The sequence below is a fragment of the Nycticebus coucang genome, chromosome X (assembly GCF_027406575.1).
Source record: "Nycticebus coucang isolate mNycCou1 chromosome X, mNycCou1.pri, whole genome shotgun sequence".
NCBI classification, from domain to species: Eukaryota; Metazoa; Chordata; class Mammalia; order Primates; family Lorisidae; genus Nycticebus; species Nycticebus coucang.
In genome coordinates this window covers 24,103,249-24,120,274 of record NC_069804.1, presented here as the reverse complement: position 1 = coordinate 24,120,274, position 17,026 = coordinate 24,103,249, and the positions used below count along the sequence as shown (strand labels likewise).

At 37.2% G+C, this 17,026-nt stretch overlaps 1 protein-coding gene across 4 annotated transcripts in view; it reads right to left on the bottom strand.

Annotated features, from left to right (window-relative positions):
* POLA1 (DNA polymerase alpha 1, catalytic subunit) overlaps positions 1-17,026 on the bottom strand; it is a 313,249-nt gene that overhangs the window by 188,827 nt on the left and 107,396 nt on the right. For all 4 annotated transcript variants that reach the window (XM_053580580.1, XM_053580579.1, XM_053580582.1 and 1 more), the window contains one exon: positions 393-425. In XM_053580580.1, the coding sequence (XP_053436555.1) occupies positions 393-425 (33 nt within the window). The remainder of the gene's footprint in view (positions 1-392; positions 426-17,026) is intronic.

The window sequence follows — 17,026 nt, the reverse complement described above, 5'->3', positions numbered from 1 at the left end:
AGAAACATAATGGATTTTATAAATTCAGGGACACAAATCCATATTAAATTCTTAACAGTTGCAAACAGTATTTAGTAGAATATGAAGAGTGTCAAAAAAAATCAATCATAACAAACAACACTAGAGCACATACAGCATAAAAGCCTGGAAATAAACTCTAATTAGCACTGTTACTAATTTGCTCGAAACACTCACATATAGGCTTCAAGCAGGGGCTAGACCATATCAGTAAAAGAAAAAAGCTGTAATCCATTAGGAGGGATTATAAATGTAAACTAGGCATCCTAAGAAGCAATTTCCAGTCTGTTTAGGTTATAATTTCCCTTGAATGCAAAAACATCACCAGTTATGATATTTAAAAGTTGTTATATAATGAAAATGCTCAGTATTACCTTCTGTACCATCTCTTTCGTATGCATCAAAATCTAAATGAAACAAAAGTCAAGATTAATACATTGTACAATTAAAAAGACATAAGTATAAGCACACAGAGATAGGTAACTCCCAATGATTTGCCATTTCCATCTATTTTTTAAAGCTCTGGAAGATTTTCTAATGGCAACTCTCAAAATAACAACATCAACATAATCTAAAGATAAGTTTGCCTCTATCCTGATTCTTACCTAGAGCTATACAAGCATATATCTTTTATATATTTCTTATAGCTATAAAATATATTTTATTGTGTATTTATTAAAGATATATACTTAATATTTAAATATTTAAGTCAATAATATAAATATATTTTCTTTAATAAATATTAAATATATTACCCCGTTTCCCCGAAAATAAGACAATGTTCTTATTTTAAGGTGTGCTCCCAAAGATGCGCTAGGTCTTATTTTAAGGGGACGTCTTATCTTTCCTGTAAGTAGGTCTTATTTTCGGAGGATATTTTATTTTTGGAGAAACAGGGTATATATCAGAAAAAGAATGATATATATCATTTTAGATATGTATTTTATGATTATATATAAATATATTGTACATATATATCTTGTATTATTAAAGATACTGTGTATCTTATATGATACATATAATACATATATCTGTAATAAACACACAATAAAATATTCCTTTATAATATAACAAAAAGGCAAACTAAGATTTAAATAGAACTGCATGGCTAAAAAAATCTTAAAAACGTACTTCCAATTTGGAGATTCTTACTCGTGGTATGCAAGATCTTAAAAAGTAAAAAATATATATTTACTAGATTTAAAATTCTTCTCTACACTAAATTCATTGAAGGCAGACATCAGATCTGCACTATATGTACTGTCAGCAGCTAACACAGCATCCAATAAAAAGGTAGAGCTCAGTAAATATTCGGTTAATGAAGATAGTATAAATACTATCTATCTGTAGATGAGTCTGTCTCTAGGCTTGTATAGCTACAGACTAGAGATCTATAGGTTATAATGTGGATACAAATAAGAACTGATATAAATTATCTTGGACCAGTTCAAAAGTAACACACATTTAACAAACGAAAGCCTCTTAAAAAACAGTAATATGACATAATGAGGGCAGGGTAGGGCAGGGAGTGGGGAGAAAGAAAGAGAGACAGAGACAGAGAGAATATGAATGTATGTTTAAAATATATATGCCAGATACTATGCAGGGAGTGCCTTGTGCATTTTCTCATTTCATTCCTCAAGATCTCCACGAGGTAACAATTGTAAATATCCTCAATTATTAGATGCCAGAAGATCAAGTAATTAATATATCTTAGTAGTGACAGGAAAAGGGTATGAATCCAGGCACTCTGATTACAGAACCTGAGGTCTTAGTCATGCTATGCTATTGCCTCTCTGCTATCACCCATCTTTCAAAGCATCAGCCTAAACCAGAAGTCACATTTCTAGTGAGCCAGATAAAGATTTACTTTATTTACAATTTCTTTCTTCTACTTCAATAGGTCTCCTTGTCTACTAAATTCAAACGTCATGGTGTTATTTCTTTCTTGTCCTCCATATTACAGAGCCCTGTAAATCCTGCCTGTAGAGCAGCTTTTACATTTACTCAGTAATTTCCATTTTTTATTGCCCCCTCCCATTTATTAAATACAAAATTTAATAATTTCCACTTTTGTCCAGATGTTCATTGTCCTATGTTCTTAGAGAAGGAAGCCCTTCCCCAGCCCTAGAGGTGGTGTGTGGTGATGAATTTTGATTAAGTTAAGCCAGTGGTTTTAATACTGGCTGTACAGTGTAATCACCTGGAGCTCTTTAAAAAAAATACCTGGTCCCAGAAGTCTTTTGTAAAGGCTCCCAAGATGATTCTTACATTGTAAGCTAGGTTAAGGACCACTTGCCCAAGATAATCATGGTAATTCCATTCTGGAAACAATGATCAGTTTAGACCTGTGCTGTAACAAAACAATCCTGGCCAATTAAAGGTAAGGAAAATTCCAGTAGGATGTTTCTGTATAAGGTTTTTCTTACTGTGAAGGGGGTGGTGGTGAGTGTCTTTAGAGACTGAGGGCTGCTTGGATGAGCAACAACCATCTCTGTGACCATGAAGGGCTATGCCTATGGTGCACGCTAACATGTTGAGCACGACATGCCACAGGTGGAAAGCATCTGACACCATGATGACTGGGCTGTGGCTGAAGGCTAACCAATTCACACCTCTACTGCGAAATTCTAGTTGGCTTTAGGTCTCATCAATTTACCCTGAATATATCATTATCCACCTCTTCCGTGTTTTCAATACTTCCCCAATGCTCACAAGATCAAAACTAAATTCTGCAATTGTCCCTAAACCACTGCTCCACCTGTACAGCCTATTATTCCCTTATACAAACCCTCTTGCCAGTGTGTCCTCTACTGGAATTTCTTCCCCAAGCCTCTTCCTATCATTGAACTTTACCAACCTCAGCTTAAATTCTTCTTCCATAAACCCTGAGTTGACTGGCCCAGCCCACAGTGATCTCTCTCCTTTGACCTTTGCTTGCACTATTCTACTAGTATTTGAATGACGCTTTATGCACTTATTAGTTGACAGTTCCTCCCTACTCAATTAGCCTACAAGTTCCAAGAGGTCAGAGCAAATGTTTGTGCCTAACTGTAGCCATTCAACAAACCATTCGCCAGTTGACTGACAGGTCCCATAAGTAATCCCAATTACTTTTCCACTAGACAATAAAATTCTGTTAACTTATAAACAAAATTCATTCTCCCCATTTCATCTTCATTTTTTAACATTTAAATTACAGGGAAATGCACTGTGGGAGAATACCTGACAATTCCTTTGGGAAAAGGGCAATAATGAGATCAAATCAATCATAGTGAGGACAGAACTATTTATTAAGAATTCTCTTTACCCTCTGTCCCTTACACCTTGCTAGACTTAGCTTTTCTCATCACAGTGGACAACTGCACAGGGTAACTGTTAACTACTAAGTAAAATAACTCAGGAACAATTTGTCAACTTTTTACTACAATCCATATATTCAATAACCAGTCTCTTCTCTTCTTTCACGAACCAAACCCACTATGTCATCCCTGAGTGCACCTTCAATGTGAAATGGAGACCTTCATCTTTCAGATCCATCATTTACCCCTACTCTATCCTGCCACCAACTCACAACCATTTCCACCAGGCACAATCTGAAGGCTGCTACCAAAACAATTTTCTCTTTGGCGGCAGAAATCTTTTGGCTGATGCCACTTTTGCAGAAATAGCAAACTATAGAGCAGTATTTTTCAACCTTCTTTAACTGACGGCACACTTGAACCTGTAGTTAAACTTCCATGGCACACTTAAATTATGTTGATCCAAAAGAAGAGTAAAAATAATATACTTACTGTGCTTTGAACTTCTTTCAAAAATAATTTAATTAATGATCTTTAAAAATGTACATGGCACACTTGAAATCCTCTCACAGCACTATTTTGGCACATCAGTTGAAAATCACTGCTATAGACTATGCTGCAATTGCTTTTTTCACCTAACACTCTATCATTCCAAAACCACGTGTAAAGAGTTGCCTTAGTCTTTTAAATAACTACATAGTACTCCATTGTATGAGTAGATCATAATTTAACTTGTGCTCTATTAATGAACATATAGGTTGTTTCTACTCTTTAGCATTATAAATGTACTTGTTTCTACTCTTGACCGTTATAGTCATACTTCAACAAATGATCTTTATACATACGTAATTTGCAAATCTGCCAATAACAAGATACATTCCTACAAGGAGACTTAACTGAGTCAACGGTTACATATAGATACATATACATATATATATACACACACACACATATATATAATTTTTTTTTTTTTTTTTGGAGACAGAGTGTCATTCTTTAGCCCTAGGTAAAGTGCCATGGTGTCACTGTAGCTCACAGCAATCTCAAACTCTTGGGCTTGAGCAATCTCCTTGCCTCAGCCTCCTGAGTAGCTGGGACTAGAGGAATGCACCAGCCATCATGCCTGGCTAGTTTTTTCATTTTAGTAGAAATGGCTGGTCTTGAACCCCTGAGCTCAAGCAATCCACCCACCTAGACCCTCCAGAGAGCTAGGATTACAGGCATGAGCCACAGTGCCTGGCCAAAGGTTTTATATTTAAAAAATTTTTTTGAGATAGGGTCTTACTCTGTTGCCCAGGCCAGGATACAGTAGTATCATCAGAGCTCACCGCAATCTCAAACTCCTGGGCTTCAGAGATCCATCCACCCCAGCCTTCCAAGCAGCTGGAACCACATTTGCCTATCACCATGCTAGCTAATTTTCTATTTTTTGTAGAAATGGAGTCTTGCTATGTTGCTCAAGCTGGTCTCAAACGTCTGGCCCCAAGCAACCCTCCAGCCTTGGCCTCCCAAAGTGCTAGGATTACAGCACTCATGCAGTGCATAAGCCACTACACCTGACCTAAAACTTCTTACAAATATATTACCCAATAGATCTCCACAGAGACGATACCAATTTCTGTGGATAGTTTTAATCACTATCTTTCTAGTGAACTTCACCAGTACCTGATGATAAAGCTCTGTCTCAGGTTCAAGGTCCCCACCACAACTTGTCAACTCTTTATTCTACACAAGACAACCCAAAACCAGATTGACCCCTAACCTTCTATGCTTCTTCACTAAGCAGTTCTAGATGATGGGTACCTCAGTTCCCTCTCCAGTTTAAGTGCTAATAAATAGCATCACTTCAAAGGTGCCTTCAGGCCTAGCCCTCAATTCGAACTAATCACTGAGGAGGGCTTGGTTTTTGAATAGTCAGTAAGCTACCAAATTCTCAGTATCTAGCAGAGATACTGGTAGATAGCAGCTATTAATAAATATTTATAGAACACTAAATGAATACTCCTAAAGGGTACACTCCTAAAAGGACATAGAGTCCCCTTTGGTGGATGAGAAAAAAATAGGCTCTGAGATTTTTCCCAGAGTAACAGAGTTAGTCAAGAGCTTGATCTAGAAAGCTAGACCTTATGTTTCATTTTCTTTTCATTACATCCCACTGCCTTTTTTTTTTTTAAGAAAAAAAACAAAACAAAATAAAACCACCCACCGTATGACGGTTCTGGAAGCCAACAATCAAAAACTTAGACATTACATATATTTTCCTCATTGAGGAAATGCATTTTTTAAAATAGCCAGAAGTACCCTGAAAGGTCTACTGGACACAAGATACAGTGATTACAAGATGACCATTCATAAGTTCACTTCAAAGTGACAAGCCTAATATTAAAGCTATCCATTCTGACAGAAAATCATTTTAACAAGTGCCAACGGCTAGAAAACAGGGCTATAAAGGCTTGCTAAATTCATTAATAAGGCAGTCTGCAGTTATCTGATTTCACAGCAACACCTGCATATTTATCTACTCATTACCAATTGGATGATGGAATTTTTTCAAGCACATTTCAAAAATCTGCCAACTCCAAGTGTAAAAAAATAAACTTTGTGGTTAATTTTTCCCTTAACAAAGTACAGCTGTTGAGAATAATTGTTCAAGATCTTACCCTGTAATGTCAACTGCAGCAGAACAAAGAGTATTTAATTAGCAAATCTATCCAGTAATTCAACACCTATTATATAAAATGCCTTCGTGATTTTATTCAGGATAATTTGCTAAGAGGGTTATTACTGACATTCAGATGGAATTTAAAATTCCTACGCAAGTCGAGTCATAATAGCAGTAATGATCTCCCCAATCAGGAGATTCGGTGTCACACAAGGCTCTCTTGCAATGCAGCAGCCGATTTCCTGACTTCTTAATTCCTGGGCTCAGCTCAGTGAGAGCCCTTCATGCCGATATTTCAGTCAGCAATACATCTTTAATGGGACTCTATTAAAATAACTAGAACAAAAATGACTTTTTTTTTGGTTAAAAAGAATGACAGCACTGCCATCATATCAATCATTTCAGGCTTTGCAGAACAGTGCTGTTAAGGGAAAAAGAGGAGGGGGAAACAGGAAAGGGGTGGAGGTGGGGAGAGCAATAATTAAAATAATATGAAAAGGTATTTTAACCCCAACCTGAGCCTCTGAAGGCTGGGGAAGGGTGGTGAGGACTAGAAAGGATATGTAAAATTTGTATGAAAAAAATGTTTTCTAAAGAAAATAATTTGTTCACGAATACGCCCACGATATGGCTTACTAAGTAGAAAGAGCATGTATGTTATACCACGGTTAACAACAGCGGCAACTGAAGACCAACTACTACTGAGATGTGTATTTATAGGTTCTCCTAACAAGTCCAGGATGATGCCTGCGTCTTCGTATTTTGTTACAACAGATTACCATTGTCTTGCAATGTATTCAAAGGCTATGAAATGCTTTTAGGTGCTATTACAGACCAAAACAGTGCTTATTAATACTAAACAAGGGAAAACACTAGCTTTCCACAGTTAAAAAAAAGTTTCAAGGTCCTACTCCGACAACATATGTCTACTACAGTAATACCCACTAACATGAAATCCACTTTGGTATATAATTCACACATTAAATACAACGAAAATCCTACAAGAAAATGTTGAGTAAGGTCAAATTCTAAACAATGCATAAACAGAACGACAACTGAAATCTCAATGGTTTTAGGATTCGTCTGTTACCGATGACATAAAATTAGAAATAAACTGGAAATCTTAAAAAAAAAAATACATTAGCATAATAGGGGTAGTAAAATGAATGGTTTTGAAGGATAGGGAAGAGAAAAGTAGAAGAAATATAAATATTATGATACTTGGTAATCCAACCATTATCTAAGTGTTCCCTATTCCAAATTTCAGCAGTTTCTAAGGAAGACTCAGTGTTACTCAGTTCTCTCACTAGATGAACATTTCATACTCATTCTGTGAGACTGCTTTTTTCCTGTTTTCCTCTTCTCTGTTATTCTTAGATATTTGTCTTCTCTATAAATGCTCAAGAAACAAGGGCTATGGATTTAATCAGCACCCTATTTGTGTCTTCACCACTTAACACTTTAGTGAAACTGGGTTACTTTACTGCTTTTAAACCTTAGTTCTACATTCTCTAACATTGATGTGACACTACCAACATAGTTCCCTGAACTAGGATGGAATAAAAAGAACTGTATGCTGCAAACGGTGCTTTGCAAAGATAAAATGTTATACAAATACTAGTTTTTTTAAGAAGTTAGAGGTCTGAAATCTGACTACTCATTTAATATGCCAATTGCTAGCTAAGTGATTTGGGATCAACTTGTTTCTCTCTCCAGATCTCAGCATCCTTATTTACAAAAGAAAGAGGCTGAGATTCTTCTCAGACCTAAAAATCTAAAATCCAAGTTTGACATGCAGAAATGTTTTTTCATTATATTTAGTTGTTCTGTCTTTCAACCACATTCACTTCTTTTTTTTTTTTTTGGCCGGTGCTGGGTAAGAACCTGCCACCTCTGGCATATGGGACCGGCGCCCTACCCCTTTGACCACAGACGCAATGGAAGCACTAATATATCCAACAAGGATAATTAGCATTGCAAGAACATATGCCCAAATTCTAGGCTGCTTTTAATGGCTATAATTGTAAAGTTACTAAAAATATGTAGGTTCTCACAAGTTGTCCCCTTACATCTTTATGCATTGAATATAATTGGGTAGGTATGCTTACAATACATAAAAACATCCAACACCTGTTGAGATCTCTTTCCCAATCCCAGGGAATATATATACACACTACCATCAGGGTTTCTCGATCTCAGCACTATTGACATTTTTGGCCAGATAATTCTCTGCCATGAGGATCTATCCTGTGTTCTTTGTAGGATGTTTAACAACATCCCTGGCCTCTACCTACTGGATTTCAGTACTACGAGTGTGCACACATGCCTGTGCATTCTTCCTCTCTCCAGTTCTGACAACTGAAATTGTCTCCAGATATTGCCATCAGTTTCTTGGGGGGGGAGGACAAAATTGCCCCTGCTTGAGAATCGCTGATACACAGTGATAACTCAACATTCTCTCTCATATTCACTTGTTAGTCCCACAGACATTCATTCTAAACCCCACCCATTTCCTGCAAACCCTCAACCAATTCCAAACATGATAAATGCTCCCTCCAAGAAACTTCAACCGAAACACAGGGTTGGCTTTCTTTCTAATCCAATGAGCCAGTATGTCCTACACGATATTGGAGCTTTGCAGTTGGCATGTCCTCTGCATCTGTGTCCTTCCTTCAGACCTTCATCATTCACTTAGCCCACCTGTCTCCAGCATCACTACTTTCCAAGCCATTTTACATTTTGCTAGTGTTCTTTCTCAAATATACTCCTTGAAATGAAATTCAAATGCCATGAATTAGCTTGACCTTCAGATTCATTTCATTGAGGCCCGGCTCATCTTCTAATACTTCCTACATGCATCTTTCAATTCAGCCTTCCCAAAATATTTTGGGTGCAAACAGGCCATGCTCTTTTCCTGTTACTGTGGTTTTCACATGCTGCTTCCCCAAATGTTTGAAAGTATGAACTGATAAGTTAGACTGTCTGAGGGTTAATTTTACATGTCAACTTGGCTAGGCCTAGATATTTTGCCAAATACCAGTCTAGAATGTCACTGTGAAAGTATTTTAAAACGAGATCAACATATCAATCAGTCTGTTTTGAGTAAAGATTACCCACTATCGCATGGGTATGCTCCCTCCAATCACTTAAAGGCCTCAAGAGAAAAGGTCTGAGGTCCTCAAGGAAGAAGAAATAAAGATTGCTTTCAGACAGCTGAAATATCAGCTCTTCCCTTGGTGTCTAGCCTGCCGGCCTGTCTTATAGATTAGATTTTCAGACTTGACTGCCCCCACAATTGGGTGAGCCAATTCATTAAAATAAATCTCCCTCTACATATGTGTATATACGTACATATATATACATACATCCTATTGGTTCTGTTTCTCTGAAGAACACTAATACAGGCTACCTGGGTCCAAAACCTAACAACACTGCTTATAAGCTGTGTGAACTTGGGAAAGCAATATAATCTCTGTAAGTTCAACTGTAAAATGAAGATAATTGATGCTTCCTTATAATAGGGCTATTGTGATCATTAAATGTACATTGTTTTATAGAGTCTCTGATAAATGTTAGGAATATATGTTAAGGAACTATTATTACCTACATCCACTTATTTTACATGGAACTTTACACTGTCAGAAAAGCCTTCTCTAGCCTCCCCAACCTAATGATATTAATGGGTATGTAGTCCTACGTATCTCCCAAACCATCTGTGCATACCAAAACATACTTCTATTACTAAAGACTGAGAGAGCAAATTATTGGCAGAGATCATTTAAACCTAACACAATGCCTAGCACATAGTAGTAATTCAATAAATACTTATTTCTTAGGTTCTAGTAAAAGGAGGCAAACCCCCAGTGGTCCAGCTTCAGAAGAACAAAGCCATCATCAATTGAAAGTGCCTCTCCACAATAACAAGACCCTAAAGGTGGTTACAAAAAGCGTCAATTCAATCCAGACACGGTATGGATTTAAATGCTGGCTCTTTCATGCAAGAAATGAGTGAATCAGTTTTGATCCCACCTTCAAACACAATGCATATTATTTAACAAATATTCACTCAAGAGAAATTATTTCTACCCCAAAGATAAAGGGCCATTAATTATAAACTTGACTAAAAGTGTACCTCTCTCATATAACTCTTGTTTCCAGATAAACTGATTTTGTTTTAAATTGTTAATTTATAACCTAGACCTTCTGGCAGCTCATGTGTGAAGAATATAAAACATGTTGAATAAACAACGCTTTCTGAAAGGTTTCTCCTCCCTAACAGACACATTTAAAGTTATTTATGAGTGTCTCTCAGTTATTGCCCTACAATTTGACAGGGCTCTAATTTTGATCCAAAAACTAAAAAAATCACAAACTATGGCTTTGGTTATGTGAAATGAAAAGTGAGTTTCTTCTGTCTTATAACTCCTTGCTCCTAGCATGAATACTTAACTTATTCATCCTGTGGATTTTTAAAAACTCACTTTACATTCTGAACTTTAAAAATGTTTTCACCTTTAAAGAAACCTTCCTATCACAACACACTTATTCTCTATTCCTCCTCCATGCCAACCTCCAGTTTAGAAGATTCACATCCCATGTTTCACTTGAATTTACATGCATTGGTGCCATACTTGGGGTTGTATCTGACACGGGACTCTAAAGAACTTATAGAACTGGCCTTAAAGCACACTTGAACCAAGTCTGCTCACCAACGCAAGAGTTTGAGTATGAGCCTAAACGCGCCTCAAAATCATATTCCCAGTTAAAAAAGACTCTAAAGCACCAAGATTAAAACTAGAGTAGGAGCTATTAACCTAAGATCAAGAAATCAGAAAACCCCCTGAAACTGTCAATAGCAAAGATTTGAATGTGTGCCTATATGTATTTTTCTAGGAACAAGGTCCATATATTTCGTCAAACTTGAAATTCTGATTTGTTTAAACATAAGTACTATTGAAGATACTCCAATTAGTCACAAAATTAGAACTTTCGGATTCCTTAGGATTCACATAATGTCCATAAGACTAGAAATATAGCCACCCAAAGGTCCTTGCCTGTTGCTTTTGAGCTGGGTATTTTCAGATCCTACCTACAGTGTATTTCCCTCAGAGAAACACATGAACATGTCAAAAGGCTCAGAGATTTGGCTCCTGATTGACTCCTCGTATAACTCATCTGGGGGGCTAATTAAGATACGGCCAAACTATGTCCATGCTTTAGTGAACATCAGTGCTCAAGCAAGTTTCACACAACCTGATTAAAATTGACTCAAAGTGTCTTACTTCAGTAATCACTTAGATGGAATGAATTTTACATTAGTGGGATCAAGCATGCACCAGGCCTCAGTGGAAATGAAAAGGGCTTATAGTAATAGGATTTATAAACCCACCCATTAGGTTAATGGCTAAATGATTTACATGTAACTTTCTCCCCCACCCCGCCTTCTCTCACCCTTTAACTCAGTAAAAACTATGCTTGGCATTTTCCACTGCAGTACCACACACAAAGGAAGTAGCCTTTCTATTTTGGGATATTCTAATTTCTACTAATGGCTTGGGTAGCTACCATTAACTCTTTCAAAGCACAAATAATTGACTAATAAAATTAAGTATTCTATAAGGCCTGAAAGTGCTTAATTGATCATAATTGTCTATTTGAGAAGAAGGCGTCAGGCTGGTTATGCTCAGATAATGAAGTTGGGCAATTCTGAAGCACTGCAATCAAGATAATACTTACAGCTAAAAAGGACATTAGCATTTTCTAGAATCTGTAACATTTTCTTTATGACTGAGGTCATGGGAAAATCTGACCAGAAAACTTTGAGCTCCCAGCTCCCACAAATGGCAGATTTAACAAGTTGTCACTTGGCATTAACTAAACACCTGGCCTAAGCTCAGTCCTAGAAGTGCACATAGCTCTGGTGATCTGGAGAACCAAAAGTGAGAGAGGGACCAAGGTGGTGCCATCACCATTTTGAAAACCATTTCTGATTTCTGGACAGCTCCTTTTTAGGTTCAGTGTGTGGCAAGATAGTCACTAGACTGTCCAACATTACTCTCTGCTTCAAAGGATATGAAAGGAAGGAGAACTTTTAAGCCTAACACCCCAGAAGGTAACTCTCTTGTTCAGAATTAGGGTCAATATTATATTAAATTGTGTTCTATCATAACCAACTTCCCACACATCCTCTTACAACTCTTTTTTTTTTTACTAAGTGATATCCCTTACTGCACTCCATTTTATCATAAGTTCAGAAAACAGATTCTATGAGATAGCCATGATTAAAATACAGAAGGTTCCTATTTCAGATATGCCTTTAGAACAGTGATTTTCAACTAGTGTGGCACAAAAATTTTTAAAGAACATTAATTATTTTAGAAAGCAGTTCAGAGCACAGTAAGTATATTCTTTTTTTAATTCTTTTTTTGGTCAACATAATTTAAGTGTGCCATGGAAGTTTAACTACAGGTTCAAGTGTGTTGTGAGATAAAAAAAAAAAAAAAAAAAGTTGAAAAACACTGCTCTAGGGCGGTGCCTGTGGCTCAGTCGGTAGGGCGCGGCCCCATATACCGAGGATGGCGGGTTCAAACCCGGCCCCGGCCAAACTGCAACCAAAAAATAGCCGGGCGTTGTAGCGGGCGCCTGTAGTCCCAGCTACTCGGGAAGCTGAGGCAAGAGAATCGCTTAAGCCCAGGAGTTGGAGGTTGCTGTGAGCTGTGTGAGGCCACAGCACACTACCGAGGGCCATAAAGTGAGACTCTGTCTCTTAAAAAAAAACAAAAAAAAAAAAAAGAAAAACACTGCTCTAGAATAAATATAGTTGACCCTTGAGCAATATAGGCATTAAGAGGACTGACCCCCACACAGTCAAAAATCCACAGATAACTCTTGACTCTCTAAAAATGTAACTACTAATTGCCTATTCTTGACTGGAGCCTTACCAATAACATAAACGGTTGATTGACACATGTTTTGTATGTAATATATACTATATATGGTATTCTTATAATAAAGTAAACTAGAGAAAAGAAAATATTATTAAGAAAATACATTTACTATCCATTAAGTGGAAATGGATCATTATAAAGTTATTCATCCTCCTCATCTGGACTGAGGAGGAGTTGGTCTTGCTACCTCAGGAGTGGTAGAAATAGAAGAAAATTCATGTACAAGTCCACTCACAGAATTCAAACTCATGTTTTTCAAAGGTCAACTATATATTTAAGAATCAATCAATAACATGTTCTCATTTATCAACCATCTTTTCTCCTGTACTATTATCATCTATACTTCCTCTGGGAAGAATTCGGAGAAATTTTAAAAGAAACAGACACAGCCTTTATGGAAAGAAGTGTGGAGACTCTTCAAAGAACTAAACCTTCGATCTAGACCTACCACTTGATCCTGCAATCCCATTACTAGCTATCTATCCAAAAAGGAAACAATCATTTTACCATAAAGACATTGGCACTCAAATGTTTCTAGCAGCTCAATTCAGAATCACAAAGATGTGCAAACAGCCGAGATGCCCTTCAACCCATGAATTGAATAATAAACTGTGGTATATGTAAACCATTGAATACTACTCAGTGGTAAAGCAGATGGAAATTTTGTCTTTTGTATCAAACTGGAAGGATCTGGAGAACATTCTCCTAAGTAAAGTATCACAAGAATGGAAAAACAAGCATCTCATGAATTCAACACTAAGTTGAAACTAGTAGATTAACAACTATAGGCCCATATGAGAAAAAAAGCTCAATTCAAGAAGGGTGGAGGGGGTTCAGTAAGTTCCCACCCAACAGGTACAATACATGGGTACATGGCACACTTCCTGGGTGAATGACACAACTACGACTTGGACTTTACATATGCAAACAATGTAAACTAATTGTATTTACCTTCATAGTAATCTGAAATTTAAAAAAAGAAAAAAAGAAAGAAAGAAAGATCAGGCTGAGAAAAGTCATTTAGGATGAAGATGCAGAATATGGAGAAACAACATAAAGGCTATACAAGATCTGACTACTATTGCTAAAAATAAAAAATAAAAAAATCTCCTTCACTTTTGAATTGTGTGCATTTCCACTCTCTAATTTGGTCAAAGCTCAAGAATTTGATATAAATTGTAGAAAGCTCTGTACTTTCATTAGAACATCAAAAAGGAATTCATTCATTCACATGCTAACAAGCATGTATTTACTGAACACTACTCATGTGCTAGATGGTAAAGAACACAGAGATGAATGATTCATCCAGAACTGACCCCTCCTCTCGTATAGGGTGTAGTGGAAAACCTCATAGAGAACCAAATACATACACACGCACACACACTACATAGATGCACACATACATGACAGGGGTGGAAGTTAAAAGTTCATGAAAGCAGATTGTGTAGGGCCTTTTAAGTCACATTAAGGACTTTAAACTGGGGAGTAGCATAAACATATTGATAGTTTAAAGAGATCATTCTGGCTATAAAACATGTCAAAAATACTTGGGGCAGGGCGCAGTGTCCAGGGAAACATAATGAGACCTGAATAGCTTAAGGGCAATGGCACTGAAGATGGAGAATCACAAATATTTAGAAAGTGTAATCCATAGGACTTGGCAACAGACTGGATTTGAGGCATGAGGAAGAGGCAGAAGTCAAGAATGATACCCTTATTCCTAGTTTAACAACTGGGTAGATACTGCCATCATTCTTTAAAGCAGGGAAATGGGTTGAGGAGCAGAACCACATGGGCAGTTTTGGAATAGGATATGCCTGTGGGACATCTAAATGGAGATCACAGAGAAGTAGACTGAAGCTAAGATGTTCAGGGGAAGGGATATAGGGTATTTCAAGTGCAAGAAATCCAATGCTCAACAGAGATGCAATCTAATATATAAACCAAACCAATGTCAGCATGCAGACACTAACAGAACCTTTTGAAATGGATGGCACAGCTCACTGATGAAACAGAAGGAAAGGGAGACTAAGCAAGCTAGCACCAAAACCATGGTAAGGGTGCTAGAGTGGCAGGTGTACTGTGGGTCTCCTGGTCCCTCATTCCTTCTCTGGTACCTTTTGTTCTCTTTCAGCTATCAGATCTCCATTCTTTCTGTTACAATTGGCAGGTTTCACACAAACCAGGAGCTACCAGCAAATCTGATGCAGGCTGCCACAGTCAGACAGCCAGGCACCACACAGTGACCTTTAATGAGAATGATCCTAACAGGTAGCTAGGACCTAATATAAATAATTGTATTAAGCCTCTGAACAAGATCAAAAAACAGGTGCATCTTGTCTATTCATGAGCAACCAAAACAACTATAGGCCCAGGTTAACAAACAGCAAGCAACCTTTGCAGTGGCTGGCCTCCTTGAGGCAATGTTGATGGGCTCAACAAAAAGACTGAACACCAACCAATTTTAGTCACAAGTAAAGAGCCTCCTATTGCTCCTACATGACCATCCTTTTCCCTACCTCTCTTCTGCATTTTGGGGGAGAATTCTTTTTATTGTCAAGGCTGGTATCATTTGCTAGCAGTTTTGATTTATATTTACCCAATAAAAGTAGCAAAATGGGAGAAGGGGTTCTCCTTGGGATACAAATTATACTCTTCACAGCTTTCTAGAGAAACTAAGTCTAAATCTATATTAATTGTCTTTGTCATTAATTAGACTTTATAACATCAAATGTTTCACAGTTTTCAGGGACTTTTAACCCCGGAGCAAGCCACTGTTTAGTTTAGACAGAACAGACAGCTGTAGCTTAGGGGGAGGGAGGAGTCTGTACAACCTTTTCTGAAAGACAAACACCACCTTCATCGTGGCCCAGAAATTCCACTGGATGGTGAGAAGCCAACAGTCCTGTGACCTGCAGTGGGACCCCAGGTACTGATCTGCAGCCATTCTGCCTGACCTTTACATACAAAATGAAATCTTTCTTTCCCCTGGAGAAAATCTCCTCTGCTCCCCCCCACTTAAACCTTGTGACTGCAATGGCATGGCTAGAGTAAGCCACACACCATTGGCATGTCGGTACCCAGATAAGGAATCCAAGTAGTATATCAGATTCCTGTCAGCTGCAAAAGAACCGGCATTTCAGCTGCTTCCCATTCTTTATTCTTAAATGGCAGGATGGGCTCAAGGACATGGTAGCCTGTCACCCAAGAAGAGACTAAAGATTAAAAAAGATAAAACTAAAACCCTTGAGGGTACAGACTCACAAGAGACTGAGAACTGAACAAGTTCTTTAAAAAAGTGCATATGGCATTGTACAAACCAGTAATAAATGTGTTTCTTTTAGTGACAAGGCAGGGAGAATTGATCTATGGGAGCAAAATAAGAATCAAACCAAGTACAGATTAGTTCCTACTCAATGGGACTAACAGAATAATTCTCCTGCTACTGATTTGTAAAATACTTATTTTCAGAACTCTAAGCCCAGAGCATTAAAATGTTGGCATGCTCCATGAAAACTATCATGATGAATCAGTCCCCCAAACCAAACAGCATATAAAATTAAATATAGAACAACAGAATTTAAAGAATATGGCTAGGGAGAAAAACTTACCTATTCAGAATACAAAATATATTTTCTTTTTTTCCCCTGTATCACTACCATCACCACCAAATCATTCTCAACTAATTCTTACAAGCTGAAGACCAACTTGGATTTTGATGTATAAACTGCTTTTGATGATATTTCATTTTAAACAGATAAACACTTTTCTTAAAAAAAAAAATGCAAGCCGAAGACACCCTTTTGAGAAACTAAGAAAACAGATGTGGAAGCCATTTGTTTAGATGAAGAGGAATTTTCGCTTTTATAGGAATACAATGATTCATGAAGAGGAAAAAAGTCTGTCATCAAGTTTACTTCAATAGATACTCTTGGGTTTGAGGCAGCTTTCTAAATATGGCCATTGCTTTTCTTCACATCTCATCTCTCCTGAAATATCTCAAACTACCACTAACAAACATCACTTTTATTGTCTTTGTTCTTTTAAATTTTCTGCTTAGTTAATATGTTGTGCAGGAAAAAAAATTCCCAACTCTG